General features: G+C 35.6%; 2 protein-coding genes across 3 annotated transcripts in view; one reads left to right on the top strand and one right to left on the bottom strand.

Annotated features, from left to right (window-relative positions):
* LOC125668657 (GTP-binding protein SAR1-like) overlaps positions 1-2,305 on the bottom strand; it is a 38,978-nt gene extending 36,673 nt beyond the window's left edge. The window contains exon 1 of one of the 2 annotated variants that reach the window (XM_048902983.2): positions 2,205-2,305. The gene's annotated coding sequence lies outside the window, so the exon portion shown is untranslated. Of the gene's footprint in view, positions 1-1,963 lie in introns of both variants that reach the window. The other variant, XM_056162810.1, reaches the window with a different exon arrangement.
* A 22-nt stretch (positions 2,306-2,327) lies between these two features.
* On the top strand, positions 2,328-14,225 carry LOC125668659 (28S ribosomal protein S24, mitochondrial-like). The gene is made up of 3 exons (XM_048902984.2): positions 2,328-2,492; positions 10,014-10,203; positions 13,857-14,225. Exons 1-3 carry the CDS (start codon positions 2,475-2,477, stop codon positions 14,168-14,170), a joined length of 522 nt encoding a protein of 173 aa, XP_048758941.2. The 5' UTR covers positions 2,328-2,474; the 3' UTR covers positions 14,171-14,225.
* The last annotated feature ends 11,475 nt before the right edge of the window (positions 14,226-25,700 follow it).

The following is a 25,700-nucleotide window of genomic DNA, read 5'->3' as shown; positions in this document are numbered from 1 at the left end:
TAGACTAAAACCATCAGACGAAAAGAAACATAATTGATCATCAATTGGATAGATATCCAAGAAATATATATCTCAAGTTTTCTGCAGCATTACTCTACAGATACTCTTGTTTTGCATTTAAACCCAATGTAATTTACGAGTCCGAGTATCAAGTACAGTTTGTCCGTATGAATAAAGTATAAAACTATATGTTGAACAATAAAACAATTGAATTAGCTATTAAAGTAAAACCTCTTTTAAAAAGAAATAAACTTATTTCATTGAAATTATCATAGTGCAATAATTCAAATAAACTCAGCGTTCAATACGCAAGTTCTAGTAATCTACGGGACAAAACATTATAATATACAGAACAGGATCTGTAAGTTTCTTCACGTGTGATGCCTGCGTGATTTCTCATAATTACACACACGTTCATATAATGAATTAATTTGATTTATATGTATATACGTGAATAATTGTTACAATAAAAAATAAATAACGGAAAAAATTGTGTTACATATCTTGAAGTGTTCTGTCAGCGATAAAAAGGCAATACTGCCATATACACTGCCTTGAAACTTTCGATTCATACACGTAATCTATATTGAATCTTTGCCATGTTACACTCCATTCCCTCATATTCTCCCTTTAGCTAAAGTAATGGTCTCGTAGATTATGTCTAGTAAATTAATTTTCAGCTTCATTTTGTTAGTGTTTGGGGAATTTACTGAGTATCCCCAGTGTTCGAAATTAACCATAGACCGAGTCTATGTCAAATGACACCAGTCAATGCCGTTGTAATTGGGATAGATCAAATTGTCTATGCTGATTTTCTAGGTTTAAAGCAATAGAGTTATCCCAAAAGTCTACGTCCGATAAACATTAGGAGGAAAGGAGGACATTGTTATGGAAATGGAAAGAAAATATGCTTTCTGAGTATATTAGAAGTAAATAACAATGTTTAAAATTTGTGTTATTTTTTTTTTCAATGTTGCGGTAGACCTATGCCATTTCAAAAAGGTCTATATCATCTTGTTTTGGCATAGGTCCGTGGTCTACACCAAGTTTTAAACCAATTCCAAACACTGTATCCCTTCCTGTTGATCATTTATCTCTTCGTTTTCATCAAGTTTTGTAGTGTTAGGTGGAAAACGTATCTAGAATCAATAGTTTTGGTGAAATAAATGTCTCCTATGATTACATTCTTAAGTTTACAAATCAAAACCGTATCTAATCTGTGTTTCTAGCTTTTTAAAAGATTACCAAATGAAAAAAACCTGTATTATTCCATTTTTTGTTACACTTGGCGTTTACTTTAAAGACTATGTGAAAAAATTGATAGTACATTTTTATGATAAGGCGCAAAATCTACACAGACTCATAAATTACATTGGTTGATGCGACAGTTATGCCCTGTTTAATTATTTTTCAAAAAAAACATCATATATCGGGGTGAAATTATTTGTATTTGCCAATATTGATGTGGTATATCACTCTGGACATTCAAAGAAAGAAATGTAGGAAATAAAATGTGACATGGACATTTTTCTAGACTTCTGAAATAACAAAACAGTTGCACTTTGTTTCTCAAGCCACAAGTTATATTAGGTGTCATTTTTTATTTGTTGTATGCCTATTAGAGACAAATAACCTGTTTCAATGCAAAAGAAAAACACCATTCTGATCTTTTTAGACCTTAAAACCTGATGACATTGAATATCATGGTTATGTGAAAATCAGTGTATTGCGTTGACATTTGGACATCGACGTCCGCCATTTGTCTACAAACTTTTGACAGTTGGCTGTAGCACATTTTGCGGATAAATTTACTAATTTAATGCTATAGGCCTATTTTAGTGTCTAAAAGCTAGGAAATGGCCATTATAGTGTCTTCTAACAAATATTTTCTAAGGAAACTGGGGAAGGGGGCATGCCTGTGGACCCCCTCGCGAAAGTTGTTTCCTACTTATTTCAATTTTACCTCCTACTTCTAAACTTATAGACAAACACGGTTAAAAAGCCGACGGATGTGCTGCATCACCATCACTGCATCAGCTCAGAATTACAATGACAGATGTTCTAGAAGGACAAAAAGCGAGGTCTATAGTATTTCAATATGTACATCTGATGTATCCTACTTTAAGTGAAGGCCTTCAAAGATTCTTATATATCCAAACAAATTAGAGACTAAATTTCTGAGTCCTGGGGAAAAAAAAACTTACAAATTCCACAGTCTCCGTATGTACACGACGCAAAATGGCAGTCTACGTTGCGCACTAAAGGTAACAAATTACTGATTGGTTGAGATGTCGCATTGTAGCCAATGAGAAACTAGCTTACAAAATTGCACGAGTGGAGCTATACTGGGGCGGGCCCGCCACTCATTGATCACAGCAATCTCTATCCACAGTTATCATTCCTTACACGCTGATTCGCTTGTCTGGTCCCCTTCCCACAATTTCCGGTTATTGACTCTCTCATCGGCCCGAAGGATGTCATTTCTCTCACAGGTGAATTACAAGATATATTCATAATATTGCCGCAAGCGTAACAAAATGGCCACAAATTTGTTTCATTATTATACTGACCGTATAAAATTAATTTGAGCGAGCGCAGCTACATGTATTAGACTGGACCGATCTAGATCTAGTACTAGTATAGTACACATTTTTTAAAATGTATTATGTTCATGATACATATGTATGATCCACATTGTTTTGACACAATCTGAGCAAACTGGAATTTATAGTATTTAGTGAATAAATACTATATACCAGTTTGCTCAGGTTGTGTCAAAACCCTGTGCTTTTACCAGGTTCAATTTTAACAATATATCTATTTGCCAAATACTCAGTATATGAATGAAATTAAGCAGCAGAAACAACCCATTTTAGTTTTCTCCCAGAGTTTTATATTAAAACTTTTAACATATACATGAATGGGATTGAAATATTTTTATACTATGTATCGTCGACTTACCAGTTTCAGTGACCTTAGTGATAAACCACGATTTTCTCAATAATCACTTGGATTAAATAAATAAATAATATCCTACCTTTAAAGTAATTAAATTCCTTTACTTTCATCCAAAACTTCCAAATCCATTGGTACGTTAATTGAATATATTTTTGTAACAAAAAAACATGTCACATTGTGCTCCTAAAACGTTGACGTCACCTATTTCGGTGACCATTGTTAATATAGGTTTGTCAAAAGTTTGTAACGGGTGCATAGAATTACCGCTAATCACCGAAATTACCAAAGAAATGGCCGAAATTACCAATGAAGGGGCCGAAATTACCTCAGTATATGTTCATCTATATACCATCTAGTCACACATCAAATCTCATGAAGATTAGTAATGATTTGAAGGAATTGTTTCCATAAAACCGATTATTGTGACGTGTGAATCTGAGTTAATTCCCTTTACCGATAGGTACTCAGTAAGCGAACTATGAATAGCCAGTAAGTTCCAAATGGCAATATAAAATTCAGGACAAATATTTTATTTTATCTATTTATCACACATTGTATAAATCAATACCATTAATACGATGTATATAACATGAGAAATAACTCGTATAAATTTACGCTTCACATTAATCGGTTTAATGACCATAACTCCTTTAAATTGTTACCAATCTTCATGAAATTTGATGTGTGACTAGATAGTATATAGATAAACATACATTGAGGTAATTTCGGCCCCTTTATTGGTAATTTCGGTCATTTCTTTGGTAATTTCGGTGATTAGCGGTAATTTCGGTGATTCTATGTACCGGTTTGTAACTGTTTAAAAAACATATATACAGGAGGTATGTGCAACTAAACATCAATTAATGAAATAACATACCGGTAGTGTAAATTTCTAGACTTTTGGTATACTTTATATTAATTTGAAGGTTTGCTTGAAAAAGTAATAAGTAAATGGGCTTATTTTTGGGGTGCTCGTGTTGATTGTTTGCATACTCTCCTTCTAGTAGTTCATTTTCGGGGAAAAATTGAAGACGTGTTCTGTGTATGTTTGCAAACACTACGGCAAAATTGATGACATTATCAACACCCGGAAACGACAACGCGCACACGTAAACTAAAGGTCACCAATTCTGGTCAGTCACCGAAATGGGGCAGACGACGGTATATGTATATAAAACATAAATAAACATAACTGCCCTAAGTGAAGAAATATTTGATATAAAGTTTTAAGATCATTTTAAGTAAATATTCAGATAGTCTTTTGGCTTTGTTTTTATAATAGGTATTCTTTTCTTTCTATGTTATGTTTACAAACTGGGTAGGCACCATAAACTTTCTTCACATCATCACTGCTTCCACAGCTGTAACAAATATCAGGAACTAGAAAACTGACACCGGAACAATTGAAATATTGAATCTCACTTGGACTCGAATAGGACAAGATCTTCCTCACAAAAACTTTGTCTAACAAAAGTAAAAAGACTGGAAATTCACAATGCAGTGGGCTTTGGTGATGCTTCTTACATTTGTCAACTGCATTAGTCATTGTAGCTCTCTGAAAAAATACCGGTCTGTCAACATAATTTTTTCGGAGATCGAGCTACAGTTCTGCAGCTATAGTCATTGTAACATCAACGAAAGGTTTAGCTCAATATATTTGTGGAAACTTTTTTGTTGGATGTTGTCTTCTCACAACCACTATGGTACTTATTTGAAGGCTTCCTCTTGTGATATAAATAGCTATGTTCCAATCATTGATTATAATAAAAAATCAATCTATTGTTTGCATATTCTAAGGGCTCGATTTAGAAAATTATATTTCAATTATATGGTTTTATACACCCTCCAAAGATGGGACATATTATGGTATGGAGTCTTCTGCCTGTCAGTCCTGACCTTGTGGGCAGAATACAAACCGAACTGTAAGGTCCAGATTATTGCGAGTTGGTACATTTGATCGCCATGATAAAGTGAAGATGTCTATTGTTTTTCAGGGTTAGAGGTCAAACGTCAAGGTCGCAGTATTATTTAGTAGGAAAACCTTGTAGGCAGGATATAAACCGAACCGTAAGCTTCAAGATATTGCAACATGGTACATTTGATCACAATGATGAAAGGAAGACGTCTTTTGTTTTTCAAGGTCAAAGGTCAAGGTCACAGTATCATTTAAGTAGGAAAACTTTGTAGGCAGTGTACAAATTTAACGGTAAACCATAAGCCCCAGAATATTGCAACTTGGTACATTTGATCACCATGATGAGAGGAAGATGCCTATTGCTTTTCAAGGTCAATGATCAAGGTAACAGTATCACTTAGTAGGAAAACCTTGTAGGCAGGATACAAACTGAACCATAAGCTCCAGAATATTGCAACTTGGTACATTTGATCACCATGATTAGAGAAAGATGCCTATTGTTATACGCCCGTGGAAAAAAATGCAAAAATAGGGTGGGGTCATTTAAAAAAAACTTCTTCTCAAGAACCACTGGGCCAGAAGAGCTGAAATTTACAGATTCAAGTTTGTTAAAATTATGGCCCCCGGATGTTGGATGGGGCCACAATAGGGGATCAAAGTTATGCATACAAATATATGGGGAAAATCTTTGAGATCTTCTCTTCAAGAACCACTGAGCCAGAAAAACTGATATTTACATGAAAGCTTCCTGACATAGTGCAAATTTAAGTTTTTTTAAAATCATGGCCCCTGGGGTTGGATGGGGATCATGGAGCCACAATAGGGGATCAAAGTTTTACATACCAATATAAAAATCTTCTTCTCAATAACTATTGGGCCAAGAAAGTGGAAATTTACATGCAAGCTTCTTAACATAGTGTGAATTTAAGTTTGTTAAAATTAAAATCATGGCCCCCAAAGATAGGATGGGGCCACAAAAGGGGATCAAAGTTTTACATACAAATATATAGGGAAAATCTTTAAAAATCTTCTCAAAAACTACTGGGCCAGGAAAGTTGAAATTTACATAAAAGCTTCCTGACATAGTGCAGATTCAAGTTTGTTAAAATCATGGCCCCCGGAGGTAAGATGAGGTGACAATAGGGGATCAATTTTTACTTACAAATATATAGGGAAAATCATAAAAAATCTTCTTCAGAAAAATTACTGGGCCAGAAAAGTTGTCATTCACATGAAAGCTTCCTGACATAGTGCAGATTCAATTTTGAAAAAATCATGGCCCCCGGGAGTAGGTTGGGGTCTCAATAGGGATCAAAGTTTTACATGCGAATATAATATAGGAAAAATCTTTACATATGAGTCAAGGTGACTCAGGTGAGAGATGTGGCCCATGGGCCTCTTGTTTTTATTATCTTTTTTTGTTGTTGTTGATAAAATTAATTCCTCTCCTAATTTTTCTTTACTGAATTTTAGTTATGCTGGAACATTGTATGTTGCATGTAATGACATGTAACTTTGATATACAGGCATATAACTAAAGCAAATGACTTCCGTTTTTGGTGTATAGACCCTTCTAAAAATCGTAATGGCTGTTATATATGTAAAATATGTAAAATAGTAAAAGAAACACAAATACACACAGAAAATATTTATTAGCCGAGTTGCAACGAAGTTGATCTCAGCTATTGGTTTGGTGATGCGGGCGGGTGGGTTGGCGGGCGGTCGGTTGGGCGTCAACAATTGGTTTCTGGATGATAACTGGAAAAGTTTACAATCTAATCAAATGAAACTTTGAGATATTGTTGGGTACCAGGTAAGGAAGACCACTATTGATTTTGTAGAAAAATGGTCAAAGGTCAAGGTCACAGTGACCGAAAATACAATGAAAATTTCAGAAAAATTTGGTTTCCGGATGATAACTCAGAAAGTTTAAATCCGAATCAAATAAAACTTTGATATATTGTTGGGTACCAGGTAAGGAAGACCCCTATTGATTTTGGAGAACAAAAGGTCAAGGTCACAGTGACCGAATATAGAATGAAAATTTCAGAAATATTTGGTTTCTGGATGATAATTCAGAAAGTTTAAATCGGAATCAAATGATACTTAAAGATATTTTTATGTACCAGGTAAGGAAGACCCCTATTGATTTTGGAGAAAATAGGTCAAAGGTCAAAGTGACCGAAAATAGATTTAAAATTCCAAAAATATTTGCTTTCCGGAGGATAACTCGAAAATTTTTAATTTGAATCAAATGAAACTTGGATATATTGTTGGATACCAGCAAAGCAAGCCGCCTATTGATTTTGGAGAACAAAGGTCAAGGTCACAGGGACCGAAAATAGATTGAAAACTTCAGACAAATATGGTTTCTGGACAGTAACTCGAAAAGTTTAAAACTGAAATTAGTTCTTCTCAATTATAAATATGCCACATCATTCCTGACTTTACAATATATCCCATGCAACTCAACTCATGCACCCCTGGGTGCATATATTGATTTTTTTACACTATTTTAGCAATAAAAACAACATTTATAAATGTAAAAAATATTCATCAAACTTCTTTCAGTAGTTAAATTATTTTTAAATGTCTGATTATGTAAAAAATATTCATCAAACTTCTTTCAGTAGTTAAATTATTTTTAAATGTTTGATTATAATCGATCGTTAGTTAGTTACGGTAAACCAGTCATCGATTATGAAATTGTCACCAATTCCCATCATCAGATATAAAGTACTGTATGACTACATAATAATTTCTCTCCAAATTCTGAAAATTTGTAGATCATGGATTGCTTAGCACAATCATGAATTAGCAATGTCTCTTTATATCCATGTTGTATATGTAATTAATATTTTTATATGCCCGTCATTAGATGGGACGTACATGTATTATGTTATTGCGCTGTCTGGCTGGCTGGCTGGCTGTCCGTCCGTAATGGATGCATGTACAACTTTGAAATTTGATCACAATATCTCCCTCAAGAATTGTAAGAGTGAGTTTGCATTTCAGCTGGATTGGTTCATCCTTGACCTACTTTAGGGCTATAAGTAAGTCAAACAGTTTTCCGGACTTTTTTTCATTATGGATACAGATATTGCCCTTATATTTAGTCAAAGGCTTCCCAGCTTGATTGGTCCATCCTTGACCTACTTTTGAGCTAAAAATAGGTCAAACAGATTTCTGGGCTTTTTTCATTATGGATACAGATATTGCCCTGATATTTAGTCAAAGGCTTCCTCTCAGAGGAATACAAGTTCAGTTTGCATTTCAGCTGGATTGGTCCACCCTTGACCTACTTTTTGTAAAAAAAAAAAAAAAAAAAAAAAAAAGGTCATCCTTGACCTACTTTTTAAAAAAAAAACAAAAAAACAGGTCAAACAGTTTTCCAGGCCTTTTTATACGCCTGTCATCAGATGGGAAGTATTATGTTCTGGCGCTGTCCGGACGGACGGCTGGCTGGTCGTCCATCCGTCCTGGTTCATGTTTTCCAGACTTCTTTCCGTAACTGATGCATGTACAACTTTGAAATTTGGTCACATTATCTCCCTCAAGAATTGTAAGTGAATTTGCATTTCAGCTGAATTGGTCCATCCTTGACCTACTTTAGGGCTATAAGTAGGTCAAACAGATACAGATATTACCCTGAAATTTACACATAAGCTTCCTTTCAGAGGAATACGACTTCAGTTTGCATTTCAGCTGGATTGGTCCGTCCGTCCGTGACCTACATTAGGACTAAAAGTAGGTCAAATAGTTTTCCAGGCTGTTTTTGATTATGGATACAGATATTGCCCTGATAGTTAGTCAAAGGAAAGGCAAAGATAACGAACAGTAATCAATCTCATAACTCCTACAAGCAATACAAAATAGATAGTTGGGCAAACACGGACCCCTGGACACACCAGAGGTGGGATCAGGTGCCTAGGAGGAGTAAGCATCCCCTGTCGACCGGTCACACCCGCCGTGAGCCCTATATCGTGATCAGGTAAACGGAGTTACCTATAGTCAAAATCAGTGTGCCAAGAACGGCTTAACAATCGGTATGAAACACGTCAGACAGCATTTGACCCAATGATAGGTTGTATTGACGAACTAAATCAAAGGCTTCCTCTCAGAGGAATACAAGTTCAGTTTGTATTTCAGCTGGACTGGTCCATCCTTGACCTACTTTTTGGAAAAAATAGGTCAAACAGTATTCCAGGCTTTTTTCCATTACCTATACAGATATTGCCCTGATATTTTGTCAAAGGCTTCCTCTCAGAGGAATGCAAGTTCAGTTTGCATTTCAACTGGATTGGTCCATCCTTGACCTACTTTTTGGAAAAATAGGTCAAATGGTTTTCCAGGCTTTTTTTCCTTACGGATACAGATATTGCCCTAATATTTAATCAAAGGCTTCCTCTCAGAGGATTACAAGTTCAGTTTGCATTTCAGCTGGATTGGTCCATCGTTGACCACTTTTTGGAAAAATAGATCAAATGGTTTTCCAGGCTTTTTTTCCTTACGGATACAGATATTGCCGTAATATTTAGTCAAAGGCTTCCTCTCAGAGGAATGGGCTAAAAATAAGTCAGACAGTTTTCTGAGCTTTTTTTCTTTACGAATGCAGATAATGCCCTGATATATAGTCAAAGGCCTCCTCTCGGAGGAAGACAAGTGCAGTTAACATTTCAGCTGTATTGGCGTACCTTCAGTACTTTAGGTGTAGAAGTAGGTCAAACAGTTTTCCAGATTTTTTTTGGTATGGTCACAGGTATTGCTCTGAAATTTAGTCAAACCTCCCTTTCAGAGAAATACATAATCAGTTCACATTTCAACTTAATTGGTGCACCACGACCTACTTTAGTAGATGAAATGGTTTCCTGGACTTTTTATCATCATAAATAGATATTGCACTAACATTTTGTCACAACCTCAATCTCAGTGAAAATTTAATACATAATCAGTTCACATGTCAGATGGATTGGTGCACCATCACTTTAAGGCTTTTCTATTCAGAATGTGTGTTGTATGAATTCAGAGTGCACAATATGCTTCCAGGTTGAATTTCACTGTCCGTCGGGCGTATATTGCACCGTTTGCGGTACTCTTGTTCTTTAATAATTTATCGATTTTATTTGTTTAATTTTTTCAGAGATTCCTGTATTGTTCACAAAGCTATAAAGGCCTGTCAAGGGCATTCTGTACATCATCTCATCTCTGCAAAAATCTCAGGGCTGGCAAAAAACAATATCCCAGGAAAGGTCAACATAATTTCACTTATGAGGAAATAAATCCCCCATATACAATAGGTGTTAGAAAATCATGGAACTCCTGGAACACAAGTAAGTTACGAAACACAAAGCAATGTTTGTATACAAAACACAAATATAGTAGATACGTTTACAATGTGTCCCCGACTTCTCACATGTTCATATTAAGAACTGCAATACTTGGAAAAGTAAAGGTTTTTTGTTTTACAAAGCATTGGTAAATGTAGATATCACAGTATATGATTTTGTCCACAGGCACTCAAAATTTTAAAAATCTATAATAATATAAAAATGTCTTCCTATAAACAAAATATCCACAATGTATATCACGCCACCATCTTGGTTTTTAGCTCACCTGAGCTGAAAGATAAAGTCTTCTCCAGAACCACCAGGCCAATTCCAACCAAACTTGACCAAAAGCATCCTTGGGTGAAGGGCTTTCAAAATTGTTCAAATAAAAGGCATGGCCTCCTTGAAAGGGGAGATAATTACAAAAATACTTAATCACATAAAAAAGCTTACAAATTTACATGAAAGCTTCCTGACATAGTGCAGATTCAAGTTTGTTAAAATCATGGCCCCCGCGGATAGGTGGGGACCATAATAGGGGATTCCCCAAAGTTTTACATGAGAATGAATAGGGAAAATGTTTAAGATACTTCTTCTCAAGAACCACTGTACCAGAAGAGCTGAGATTTACATGAAAGCTTCCTGACATAGTGCAGATTCAAGTTCATTAAAATCATGGCCCCTGGGGGTAGGTTGGGCCCACAATAGGGGATCAAAGTTTCACATGGGAATAAATAGGGGAAAATCTTTAAAAATCTTCTTCTCAAGAACCACTGGGCCAGAAGAGCTGAGATTTACATAAAAGCTTTCTGACATAATGCAGATTCAAGTTTCTTAAAATCATGGCCCCCGAGGGTAGGATGGGGCCACAATAGGGGATCAAAGTTTTACATGTGAATATATAGGTAAAATCTTTTAAAAACCACTGGGCTTGGAAAATACAAATTTACATGTAAGCTTTCTGAAATAGTGCAGATTCAAATTTGTTGAAATTATGACCTCCGGAGTTAGGATGGGGCCGCAATGGGGGATAAAAGTTTTACATACAAATGTATAGAGAAAATCTTTAAAAATCTTCGTCTCAAGAATCACTGGGCCAGAAAAGTTTACATTTACATGAAGTCTTCCTGACATTGTGCAGATTCAAGTTTGTAAAAATCATGGTCCCTGGCGGTAGGTTGGGGCCACAATAGGGATCAAAGTTTTATTTGCGAATATATACGGAAAATCTTTGAATATGGGCCAAGATGACTCAGGTGAGGGATGTGGCCCATGGACCTCTTTGTCTTTTTTACCAGATGCATCGCTTGGAATTTTCAGCAAAAAGATCGATATATGACGATTAGACCCCTACTGTTTAGAGCAATTGCATCGTCATGGTGAGCCGGAAATAAAGTCCATTTATTGGCTATAATCAACCATCAAACATCATTTACTGCTACTCAAATGTGATAAATCGGTAAAGGGAGAACGGAAGTTGAGAAAATTTTGGGATAACCCTTTTTTCATTGGTAGATAAAATTGAAAATATTATAATTAGCAGTAAATATGTTAGATATCAAGGTAATGGATCTTGAACACTCTATCTATTGGCATATATCTTATTTTATTTTTTTCAACGTTCAACATGATAACTTCACTTTTTCATGCATTCGTTGTATTAAAATTGGTTGAAAGTAAATGTCATAGATAATATTTAAGAAAAGTTTACAATAACTGAATTAACACCCACACATGGGCATACTCTCAAATGTTCACAGTGACATTTATACAGCCAAATGTCTGTAAATTTTCAATGTTGTCACAATGGGTGACAAAACTTGGTGGGTTGGAGTCGAAGCAAAAGAAGGAGGGGTAATGAACATTTCCAATGTTGTTTTGGCATTGCAGTAGATTTCCTAGACTTCCCATGCCAGCCTCTCCCAAAACCACCCGAATTTTATTGTTTGCAGGGTTATACACTACCCTGCATTCAGTGCCACTCCCTGTTTAAAGGTCAAGAGTTAACCTGGACATTGGAATATACTGTCCACTCAATATCTTGAGAACCCTTTGCTTGACAGACATCCAACTTAGTACACTGGTGTATGTTCAGGAGAAGATGACTCCTATTGATTTTGAAGTCACATGGTCAAAGGTCAAGGGTCAAACTGGACATATAATATACTGTCCACTCAATATCTTGATAACCCTTTTGCTTGACAGACATCAAACTTAGTACACTGGTACATCTTCAGGAGAAGATGACCCATATTGTTTTTGAGGTCAAAAGTCAATAGTTGAACTGGACATAGTAATATATTGTCTTCTATATTTTAAGAATTATTTGCTTGATTGACACCAAACTTAGTACACTGGTACAGCATAAGGAGTAGATGACCCCAGTTGATTTTTAGGTCACATGGTCAATTCACTCTTGACATAGGAAGATATTGTCTGCTCCATAATTTGAATTGATGATACTACTATCAATTAAATGATGTGTGTGTATAACCCTTTTCAATTTTGCACCATGGGGGGCATATGTGTTATAGGAGACTTTTTATGCTATACACCATGGGGGCATATATGTTTGTAATCTCTTGTTGATTATAGATATTTAAAACGTTGAGTGCTTGTGGATTTTGCCATGTATACTAGTGTTGGTGTGGAATAATTATATTTAGTGTTAATTGAGGAATGTGGTACAGAATTCATCAGGGTTTGTATATTCCATATGATGTACAAGAAAAATATGATAATAATTATCTTCGATCATAATTATCTTATGATAAACTTCGTTCAGGGGTATATAGGAATCACTCTGTCTGTCCGTCTGTCTGTGCAGGTTCGTGTCCGGACCATAACTTCTTTGTTCTTTGACTTAGGCATACCATATTTGGCACACAGGTGGATCACCATGAGACGATGTGTTGAGTACCTTCATGACCTCAATATGACCTTGATCATTGACCTCGAGGTCAAAATTGAAGGTTTTTTACAATGGATTAGTGTCCGGGCCATAATTTCTCTGTTCTTTGACATAGGCATACCATATTTGACACATGAGTGTATCACCATGAGACGATGTGTCATGTACCTTCATGACCTCCATATGACATGTACCTTCATGACCTCCATATGACCTTGACCTCAAGGTCAAAATTAAAGGTTTTTACAATGGATTCGTGTCAGGGCCATGACTTCTTTGTTCTTTGACAAAGGCATACCGTATTTGACACATGAGTGTATCACCATGAGACGATGTGTCGGATACCTTCATGACCACTCTATAACCTTGAACTTTGACCTCAAGTTCAAAATTGATTATAGGGTTTTGACATAGTCATACCATAAGACATGGGTGTATCACCATGAGACTATGTGTCATGTACATTCATGACCTCTTTATGACCTTGACCTTTGATCTCAAGGTCAAAATTATAGGTTTATGCCATGGATTTGTGTTTGGACTATATCTTCCATTTTCTTCTACAAAGGCATATAATATTTTTACACTCAGGAAAGAGGTAATTTATACCTATTAACAACACCCTTTGGGAGATTGGGGTAAGCAGGGGGTATTCTTAGTGAGCATTGCTCACAGTAGCTTTTGTTTTATTTGCAATGTCATTTTTAATACTCCAGATTTGTTTCACAAAAATTCTATGTTGTAGCAAATCTGCATGGAGAGACAGGATCACCCGAGATAATTTTTGAAGATGTCTTTGTTAGGAAATTCCTGGCAGGGACTTTTCCACAAACTTATGATGAAAGGAATCGGATAATAATCAAACACAGACAAAATTTGGTTGACATTACAATGGTGGTAAAAGAAAATTCCAGACTGCTGAGACACAAAGCATTAACCGAGTTACATTTCTTACAAGTGTACAGTGAAGAATTACTGTCCAGATTTTTAAAGCGCCCAGTAAAACTAGATATTCAATGTATGAATAATGAGAAAGTATTGAAGGAAACAGTGTTTTAGAAATAACTTGTTGAATTATACAAAGTTGATATGTAATAAATGAAATAAATTTGAATTGCCCTTTTATTTTTAGCTCAGGTCAATGGATATGAATCTATATGATGCCAAACACCTGAGAGAGAAAATTACATCATTGGGTTTTTACATGATGTAAATCAACCATAAATACATGAAAGATATCAATTTCGGGGGGGGGGGGGGGGGGGGGGGGGGGAATTCAATTTATATATCCAGTTGGGAAATCAAACAATGGGCCAATAATAGTATTGCAGGGATGTGATTTTTCCTCTTTTCAGAGGAAATCCTCCAATTCGCTCAATTTTCGAAAAAATGAAACACTTTGGGTTTGATCTAAAGTGACAGAATTGATATTTTTCCAGGTAGTGTGAGGTGTTTTTTCTCCCCTTTTGACCAGTTTTCCTCTGATTTCTGAGGAATTCTGTCTCATCCCTGGTAGTGTCAACTGATTTGTGTTGGCAACAAATTGAAGCGAACAGAAGATCTCATGAATCACCACATTCAATGTTAGAGTGGCTGCTTTAATGATAAAACTTCTGAGCTCGATAGTAAAATCATTTTAGTATGAAAACAACCAGTCACGCAATTCAAACTTATCCAAACTTTCAGTTGTAAATTAAATCAAATATCGATTAAAAAAACCCACAATACATGTATTAAGACAATTTGTCATAAGTTGTCATAAATTTGTCACATGCCAGAGAATTTCAGAGTTTTTAGGTTACCTGAGTAAATTGCAATTGGTTTGCGACAAACATCGTGCGTTAACAAATTGAACACTTTTAACTTCTTGATAACTACCTGTCCAATTCTTTTAATATTTGGCATGAAGCATCTTTGGGACAAGGGGGACATAAATTGTAAATTTCAGGACTCCAGCACCCCTATGGGCGGGACAAAGACTGTCCAAAATTGACCAATTTTTAAAAATCTTCTCTACAACTGCACACGTGCAAGAAAAACTAAATGCATAGTGATGTAGAGCAGGAAGGCCTCTACCAAAATCGTAACTTTCATGATCCCCGGGGTAGGGATTCTGACCCCAGGATGGGGCCAAACTTCGTAATTAGTGTTTAAGTGTAAAACACTTTTAAAATAACATCTTCTTTAGTGTTATTTATGCTTAATTGAAACTAAATGGATATTTAGAAAAAACAGGTAGTCCTTTACCAAAATTGTAAATTTGATGATCCCAGGGGTAGGGGTTTTGGTATCAGGGTGAGACCAAAATGGTCAGTTATTACAGTAAATGTGAATAGACATTTTTATTGTCATCCGTCGTGCGTTAACAATTAAACATTTTTAACTTCTTGATAACTATCAGTCCAATTCTTTTCAAATTTGGTATGAAGTATCTTTAGGACAAGGGGGACATAAATTGTAAATTTCAGGTCTTCAGCTCCCCTGGGGCCTTAGGGGCGGGGCAAAAACTGCCCAAAATTGACCAATTTTCAAAAATCTTCTCAAGAACCGAACAAAAAACTAAATGCATGGTGATGGAAAGCAGGAAGGCCTCTACCAAAATTGTAAATTTCATGATCCCCGGGGTAGGGGTTCAGACCCCAGGGCGGGGCAAAACTTGTTATATAGTGTTTATATGTAAAACACTTAAATAACATTTTTAGCTCTTCTGGGCCAAAGGCTCAAAAAGCTAATCATATGGCCATATGTCTGGCGTGCGGTGTGCGTCAACTTTTTGGGAAAAGGACTATATCTCAAGAACCCCTTGGCCAATTTTTGTCACAGGGTATTCTTGGCCCAAGGGCTTTCATTTGTACTAAAACTAGGGTTGTGACCCTTTAACAAGGGGAGATAATTGGGAAAATGCAAACAAAAGTAGTGGTTGCTAAAAAATCTTCTCAAGAACCACTGGGCAAATTATCACCAAATTTATGCATAAGGATGAGGATAGGTTGTAGATAAAAAATTGTTCAAGGCATCATCCTGGGGCAAAGGGTGTGGTCTCGAGGTCACTTCAAAGTTGACCTTAAATTTTGTTTTGTTAAAACTTTGATATTTTGCATAGTATAAGGACTAGGATCATCAAATTTTGTCAGTTGATGCATCTTAGGACCTAATATCATGTTCTCTCAAAAGTAGGTCATGGTGACCTACTTTTTGAATTTCGCAGGTAATTATTATTAAATGGATTTTGATGCATATCTTAAACACTTGAGCCTATGATCATCAAAAGTTGTCAGTTGATGGATCTTGGGACCTTGAACTGCATCATGTGAAAAGTATGTCACCATGACCTACTTTCTGAATTTTATGACTATGAATACATTTTAGGTTGATATTTCAGATACCGAGAGGTTTAGAATCATCAAACCTTGTAAGTTGATGTGTCTAGAGGCCTCGAAACATATTTATAAAAAAAAAAAAAAGTAGGTCACAGTGACCTACTTTTTTAATTTTGCAGACATTCAAATTTCACATTTTCAATTTTTGATGCATATTTTGGACACTATCAAACTTTGTCAGTTGATGCATCTTGAGTCTTCATAGTTTGTTGACCAAAAAGTAGGTCACCGTGACCTACTTTTGGAATTTGACGGCTATATTTTAATATTTCAGATACTATTTGACTTACAATTATCAAACTTTGTCAGTTGATGCATGTTGAGTCTTCAGAGTGTGTTGACTAAAAAGTAGGTCACTGTGACCTATTTTTGGATTTTAACTGCTATATTTGAATATTTCAGATACTATTTGACTTACAATCATTAAACTTTGTCAGTTGATGGGCCTTGAGGTTTCAGAGTGTGTCGACCAAAAAGTAGGTCACTGTGACCTACTTTTGGAATTTGACGTTTATATCTGAATATTTTAGATACTATTTGACTTCAATTATCAAACTTTGTCAGTTGATGCATCTTGAGTCTTTGGAGTGTGTCGACCAAAAAGTAGGTCACTGTGGCCTTCTTTTGGAATTTGACGGCTATATTTGAATACTATTTGAATTGTCAGTTGATGCATCTTGAGTCTTCAGTGTGTCGACCAAAAGTAGGTCACCATGACCTACTTTTGGACAGTTACATTTAAATTTTCAGGTACTATTTGACTTAACATCATCAAACTTTGTTAATTGATGAATCTTGGTTAGTGAGAATTTTTGCCTGTTCTACAATGTATCAGAAGAGCAATTCTAGGCCCATGGGCTTCTTGTCTTTAGTGCTTTTGATACTAAATTGAAACTAAATGGATAGAGCAGGTAGTCTTTTACCAAAATTGTAAATTTGATTTTCCCCAGAGTAAGGGTTTTGACCCCAAGGTGAGGCCAAACTTAGTATATAGTTTTTATGTGTAAGTTTGCTGATACTGTATAAAATATAAATGCATACTTAGGAATAGCAGAAAAGGATGTACAAAAAATGGTGAATTTCACAACCCAGGGTTATTACTTTAGGATGAGTCCAAATTAGTCATATCTTTTGATGTTTTAATGTTAATACACCTATTATTTAAAGCCTTTCATCAGTGTATGCACTTTTGAGGGCAGTGAAGTTTTAAGAACACATCTTGTTTTATACTGTTGCTGAACATTAGAATTTAGCTTAGATATTCAGAACAGGAAATTTTTTTAGATTTCATAGTCCATGGAAGTAGTGATACTTTTTCACTAGTATTCAGGTGACCGATAAGGCTTGTGGGTCTCTTGTTAATTTCTAATTGATAACTATCATTCCAATTCTTTTCAAATTTGGTATGAAGCATCTGTGGGACAAGGGGGACATAAATTGTAAATGATTCTTGCACCCCAGGGGCAAGGCAAAAACTTCCGAAAATTGACCAATTTTTAAAAATCTTCTCTACAACCGCACATGTGTAAGAAAACCTAAATGCCTAGTGATGTAGAGCAGGAAAGCCTCCAACAAAATTGTAAATTCATGATCCCCGGGGTAGGGGTTTTGACCTCAGGGTGGGGCCAAACTTACTATATAGTGTATACATATGTGTAAAACACTTAAATAACATCTTCTTTAGTGTTATTGATACTAAATTGAAACTAAATGGATATTTAGGAAAAAAACAGGTAGTCCTTTACCAAAATTGTAAATTTGATGATCTCCAGGTTAGGGGTTCTGACCCCAGGGTGGGGCCAAACTTAGTATACAGTATTTATCTGTAAGTTTGCTGATGCTGTATAAAATCTAAATGCATACTTAGGAATAGCAGAAAAGGATGTACAAAAAATGGTAATTTTACACATCTTGTTTTATACTGTTGCTGAACATTAGAATTTAGCTTAGATATTCAGAACAGTAAATTTATTTTTTTTTTAGATTTCATAGCCCTTTGTAGTAGTGATACTTTTTCACTAGTACTCGGGTGACCAATAAGGCCTGTGGGCCTCTTGTTAATACACATTTTCCCATGGGCCACGACCAAGTTCTTTAAAAGCAGCAAGTGTCGGCTGATTGACGGATAGAGCAATAGAGCACATATACCTCATGTGAAACAATAGAAATTAGAAAATCGGTATATGTAGTGAATAAAATGTCAATTTAGTTTTCCTTTGCTAAATAGATTAAATGATTTTATTGCTTTTCATGCCCCCCTTCAAAGAAGAGGGGCATATTGGTTTGCACCTGTCAGTCGGTCGGTACATCATCAGGAGAAGATGACACCTATTGATTTTGAGGTCACATGGTCAAAGGTCAAACTTGACATAAGAATATACTGTCCGCTCAATATCTTGAGAACCCTTTGCTTGACAGACATCAAACTTGGTACACTGGTACATCATCAGGAGAAAATTACCCCTATTGATTTTGAGGTCACACGGTCAAAGGTCAGGGGTCAACTGGACATAGGAATATACTGTCTGTTCAATATCTTGAGAACCCTTTGCTTGAAAGACATCAAACTTGGTACACTGGTACATCTTCAGGAGTTGATGACCCCTATTGATGTTTAGGTCACATGGTCAATACACTCTTGACATAGGAAGATATTGTCTCCTCAATATTTTGAATTGATGATACTACTCTCAGTTAAATGATGTGTGTGTATAACCCTTTTCAATTTTGCTCCATGGGGGGCATATGTGTTTTACAAACATCTCTCGTTTCTTGATATTCTGTTCATCATGTTGGTTGATAAGAAAAAGCTTTATGGCTCTATGCTTCAATTACTGAAAGTTCAGTTTTACCATAAAGTCATTAATTTATCACATCTTGAAATACAAATTTAGTTCTTTCTACGAATTAAATACATGTTGATGAAAATATATTGTCGCAGTCAACGAGGTCTTTCATGCAAATACCATCAACAATTAGCTTCATGATAAAAGGTAAGAGAATATTGTTAAATCCTAAACATCAACGAAAACCATGTAAAGGCGTTGAACCTGACCAAAGAAACCATTGTTTCATTACAACTGACCAGGCTGGTTGTGGAAAGACTTACATACTCACAAATATGATTAAAACTTCCAGAGCATTTCGCAATCTGGTAATTTTTCGTGGGGATCCAGGTTAGAATAGGTCCTCAGTACCCTTTGTTTGTCTTAAGAGGTGACTAAATGGGGCGGTCCTTCAAATGAGACCACAAAAACCGAAGTCCCATGTCACAGCGGGTATAGCATGATAAAGATCACTCCCTGCTCAAGGGCCGTGGGCGCCAAGCATAGGCCCAAATTTTGCAGCCCTTGACCAGCAGTGGTGATGTCGCCATATGAGTGAAATATTCTCAAGAGGGATGTTAAACAATATTTAATTAATCAATCATGGAAATCCAAAAGAACCATCAATTTTGAGCGCAATTGGCAATGCTCTGCAAAGCATTCGTTTTTCAAAAGATGTGACTCTATATAAACAAGATTGCTACACGTAGCCATGTCCCCCACCATCGCAAAAAAAGTTGAAGCACAAAAGTCCCATAACTCCTGTAAAATTTGTCGAATCAAAATGGTAGCACAATATGATCAACTACACATGGTGACTAACAATCCTACAAATTATGAACAAAATCCGTTGAGCAGTTTCTGAGGAGTTGCGTCCACAAAGTGTTCCTATAGTGTAGCATGTACAAATTCAACAAAGTCCCATAACTCCTGTCAAAATTGTCGAATCAAAATTCTGGCATAATATGATCAACTACACATGGTGACTAACAATCCTACAAATTATGAACAAAATCCATTGAGCGGTTTCTGAGGAGTTGCGTCCACAAAGTATTTCTATAGTGTAGCATGTACAAATTCAACAAAGTCCCATAACTCCTGTAAAAAATTGTCGAATCAAAATGGCAGCAAAATATGATCAACTACACATGGTGACTAACAATCCTATTTAATATGAACAAAATCCATTGAGCGGTTTCTGAGGAGTTGCGTCCACAAAGTGAAGTTGGACGGACGCACCAACATTTCTTTGTCCCCTTCCGCGTTGCGTTGGGGGACAACAAAAATTTCATCAAGCCCCTTCCATATGGTCAGATCCAAATCTATTATAACAGGAGATGTTTGTAAAACATATATGCCCCCCATGGTGCAAAATTGAAAATGGTTATACACATGCATAATTTGATTGATAGTAGTATCACAAATTCGAAATATTGAGCAAACAATATCTTCCAATGACCAATTGACCTAAAAATATCAATAGGGGTCATCTACTCCTTATGCTGTACCAGTGTACCAGGTTTGGTGTCAATTAAGCAAATAATTCTTAAATTATAGGTGACAATATATTACTATGTCCAGTTTAACTCTTGACCTTTGACCATGTAACCTCAAAATCTATAGGGGTCATCTCCTATTTGTAACAAATTTTATGTCTGTCAAGCAAAGGGTTTTCAAGATATTGAGCGGACAAGGTCTTCCTATGTCCAGAGTAGATCGACCCTTGACCTGAAAAACAATAGGGGTCCTCTTCTACTCATAACCAACCCACATATGAAATATCATCACGATCAAGTGATTGGTTCTTCCCTTACCAAAATATAAGCCCTCTGGCACACAGTTGCTGCAAATTTGCAGCGCATTTGCGGCAAGTTTGCCGCAACTAGTTGCGGCACATTTGCCGCAAGTATACTTTTCGTATGCAAATTTTTCCTCTGGCACACAGTTTGTGGCACAGTTGCGGCACACTTCTGGCACAGTGTGCGGCATATTTGCCGCAAGTATACTTTTCGTATGCAAATTTTCCTCTGGCACACAGTTTGCAGCAAACTTGCGACACACACTTGCTGCACACTTCTGGCACACAGTGTGCGGCATATTTGCCGCAAGTATACTTTTCGTATGCAAATTTTCCTCTGGCACACAGTTTGCAGCAAACTTGCGGCACACACTTGCTACACACTTCTGGCACACAATGTGCGGCATATTTGCCGCAAGTATACTTTTCGTATGCAAATTTTTCCTCTGGCACACAGTTTGCGGCAAACTTGCGGCACACTCTTGCTGCAGACTTCTGGCACACAGTTTGCGGCACACTTCTGGCACTGTCTGCTCGAAATTAAGGGATGCTATATAAACTGTCATTACAAAACAAAAACACAATAACAATTCAATTAATATAATTTCAAGAACAATGACATATCAAGTAATTAACATATTCAAAAATACTAATTAAAAAAATTTTATTCAAAAACAGAAATGACCGGGTTCTTGTAAAATATGTTCTCTATCATAGGAACAACAGTAGAAACATATACTGGGAAAATGACAAATTAAAGGTAGAATTTTTCAACAACAAAAAAGAGAGAGAAAAAAAAAAAGAGAAGCATTTTTAAAATGTTACATGAATATCTTCAATGTTTTTAAAACATCTATAATGTACAGGGTCTGGAAAATGTTAAGTAAAAGCTGAGTTGGTTACATAACGTACCATGCTTAAAAAAATGACTAAGTTCAACTTCACCATGCACATGTAAATTTTTCAAAGAATGCCTGATCACTTCTGAAAAGACACATGCACATTTACAATGCTTCCATAACAGCTGTTCAAGGTCTGAAGAATGTCAAATAAATGCTGTAAGAGGAGTTGATTACAAAAAATAAGTACCATCTATTCAGGAAATGCTTAAAAAATGACAAAGTTCAACTAAATGTAATTTTTTTGAAAAAAGTCTGATCACTTTCAAAAAGACACATGCACATCTTCAATGTGTTCATAACTACTGTACAAAGTTTGAGGAATATCAATTTAGATGTGCACGAGTTGATCACAAAAAATAGGTACCATCTATTCAAGAAATGCATAAAAATGACCAAGTTCAACTACACATAATTTTTTTTTTAAAAAAGTCTAATCATTTTCAAAAAGATGCATGCACATCTTCAATGTGTTCATAACAACTGTACAAAGTTTAAGGAATGTCAAGTTAGAGGTGCATGAAGATTTGATTACACAAAATAGTTACCATCTATTCAAGAAATGCTTAAAAATGACTAAGTTCAATTACATATACATTTTTTTTTAAATGTCTGATCACTTTCAAAAACACATATGCACATTTTCAATGTGTTCAAAACAAATGTACACAGTTTGAGGAATGTCAAGTTAGAGGTATACGAAGAGTTGATTACACAAAATAGGTACTGTCGATTAAAGAAATGCTTAAAAATGACGAAGTTCAACTACATGTAAATTTTTCAAAAAATGTCTGATCACTTTCAAAAAGGCACATGCACATCTTCAATGTATCCCTAACAACTGTACAAAGTTTAAGGAACATCAAGTGAGAGGTATGAAAGGAGTTGATTACACAAAGTAGGTACTATTACAGGGACGCTACTGTCGCTTGCCCACCACTGAGTCATTCACCATTTTATAAACTGTTTGCATATTGTGCAACCCAACCAAAAATATAAAATATAATTATAACAAGATGTGAGAGAAAACTTAAAGAAACTGCAACAACTTCTAATCTACAAATATTGCATTGTGCAATGTTAAAAGTTCTCAGTGAAGTCCCACCCTGGCCATGAGAGTACATTTTATTTGGAAACTGCTGCATAAAGAATTTCTTTCAAGATCCAAGAGAAAAATATCAACCCACAGTGGCACTTTTCTGACATAAGGTCAGGTTGTGATTTAAATAGATTTGTGAATTTTGGCCGTTTTAGATCAATCATGTCAAATGAAAGCTTTTAGAAAATAAAATCCTTCTTAAGCTAGCAAGTGCTATATAAATGATGCTATAAATGCTAGAATTGTGTATACAATTAAGACAAAGGAGTTGACATGATCTTCTGTACATGTAGTTAAGAAGGTCTATCATTTGCATAACATGACTGTGCATCAATAACAACAGGTTTCGGCAACATTTGCAGACAAGAATGAAATATATTCAAAATTCACACATGTAAACTATGCACTTTTCCTCAGAAAAATCTGGAGACAATCTACATTAATTTTAAAATCAGTACTGTGAAGGACTTTATATTCTGATAAATTAATACAGACTTGTGGGCACTTAATTATTAGGGAGAACACTAAACATTTACACAAGTTTCTCCATCATAGATGAACGGGAGAATAATAGGACTATCTCCATGCTGTGTGCACCTTAGAATCAAAAACATGATTGAATTCTGGACCTTCTTCTAATCTTCCACTTGTTCAGTACTTGGTCATCACAATCACATATTGTCCGCAACAGCTCTACTGTCCCATCCATTTGTTGTGATAAACTGTAAATAGTTTTTCGGTTAAGACAGAGTGCCTTTACTCACAAATACATGTAGCAGTCTCATCAGATTCACTTGGCAAGTGTGTATAAATTGAAATGTCATTCTTTTTTTCATTAGTGATTTATACACATTAATCCAGGCCTGCATGTTGGAACTCTAAGATATGGCAAGTTGAAGACAGCCTATCAACACACCATCACAACTTCTGAATCTGCATGACTATCATGAAATATATTCTGAAAAAGATATAAAATTTTAAATAATTACGAGATACCATTGGCCCTCCTATATATAAGTTTGCAAGGCATTTAACATAGGAGGAATCATTCTGGGGTGTGTACATGTAATTACCGTCACCCGACACCTGGGGCCACCGATTTTCAAAGCCGAGCAATAATCAATGTTGTGTTACAGCCCATTGGGCTAATAAATGCAATATCTGATGTACAACTGTTAATATCATGCTGACCCAACTTTACGTACAAATTAACTTTATTGCCAAGACAAGACCTTCAATCCATTTTAATAACGTATTAAATGTATATATGTAGAGACAAAATTGAGATTCCGGAGGTCACATCCCTGATCATAATGCAGTTTAATTTTTCTAACTGGACATCTGGGTTCAAATCATAAGCATTTGAATAAAAAAAAAAAAATAATCAACCATTCATTAAAAAACACAATTTACTTAATAAACTAATTAAGTTTTGCAAATATCACCCGAGTAGAAAGTAAACAAAAAATAGCATAAGTATTACGGAAATAGGCCTAATTATTTGTTTGTTTTCCGGCCTTCCCCCTCTCTCTCCATTTTTGGGAGTTGAACTATGTTCAATCTCCCTGGGTCATCACGCACTTTTCTGCGCAGTAATTTGTATTGATTTGTATAGTGGTCGTCAGCGGGGGTTCTGTGTCAGCTGATTTACTCCTAAGTAAATCAACATAAACTTTTATAAACATCCGCCATTAAATAATCCATGTAACTTTTCTGAATTAATCTAATTTTGATAATTGACATGTAAATAAATGCAATGATATTGTATTCAAATCAATTTGAATACAAGATTTCGATCAAATTGATACTGATAGACATAGAAAAATAAAAGATAAGGTTGAAAATTGTCCTTTGTATTGCAGCATCACCTATAAACATTGATAGGGAAACGAACGACAACTGCACACAAGCCCTATTGACACCGTGGCGCGAAATATCGAATATGGTGCGAAACCTCAGAAAATTTACAAGAAATAACTCTACAACATTGTGTATGTGTATATATTTGGGTTTTTTTAATGTGATATAAAAAATGCTTGATGTTACATGTAGATTGCATTAAAACACGTCATTCCCAGTCAACAACTTTCGATTGGGATCGGAATACGAAATAAAATTTCTTATATCCGGTGGCAAAGTGAAACTGCTTCATGCTTCAAGTTATTGAATTACGTAGTAATTGCACGTTACACATTAGAGAACTGTTCCTTTTAATAAAGAAAGTCACAAAATAGATACAAAATGAGTGTACCTTATTCATTACTGTTACCGAGCTTTCGTCGACTATAATCTCGAAATGGCGTGTTTCGCTGCGCTTGATGACGGTAAGGTCCACATTTTCTACGTGAGTAGTGTGATATTTGTTTATGAATTTTTCGCGCATACATGGTATGTCTCGGCTAGGAATAATGGAAACTTTCTCACCTATGTATGTAAAGACATATTAATCTCTATTTTTAAAAATGTAGAACACTTTTATCAAATGACAATGTTTGAAAACGCTTAGAGCCCCGATGTCAGAATTTCCTTTTCCAAGACATCAATATGTCAAATTCATTATCCTTTTTGAATAGTATGTACCATATTTT

The sequence above is a fragment of the Ostrea edulis genome, chromosome 4 (genome assembly GCF_947568905.1).
Source record: "Ostrea edulis chromosome 4, xbOstEdul1.1, whole genome shotgun sequence".
Classification (NCBI taxonomy): domain Eukaryota; kingdom Metazoa; phylum Mollusca; class Bivalvia; order Ostreida; family Ostreidae; genus Ostrea; species Ostrea edulis.
Note: the sequence above shows the minus strand (reverse complement) of the source record. Positions and strands in the feature narration are given on the sequence as shown.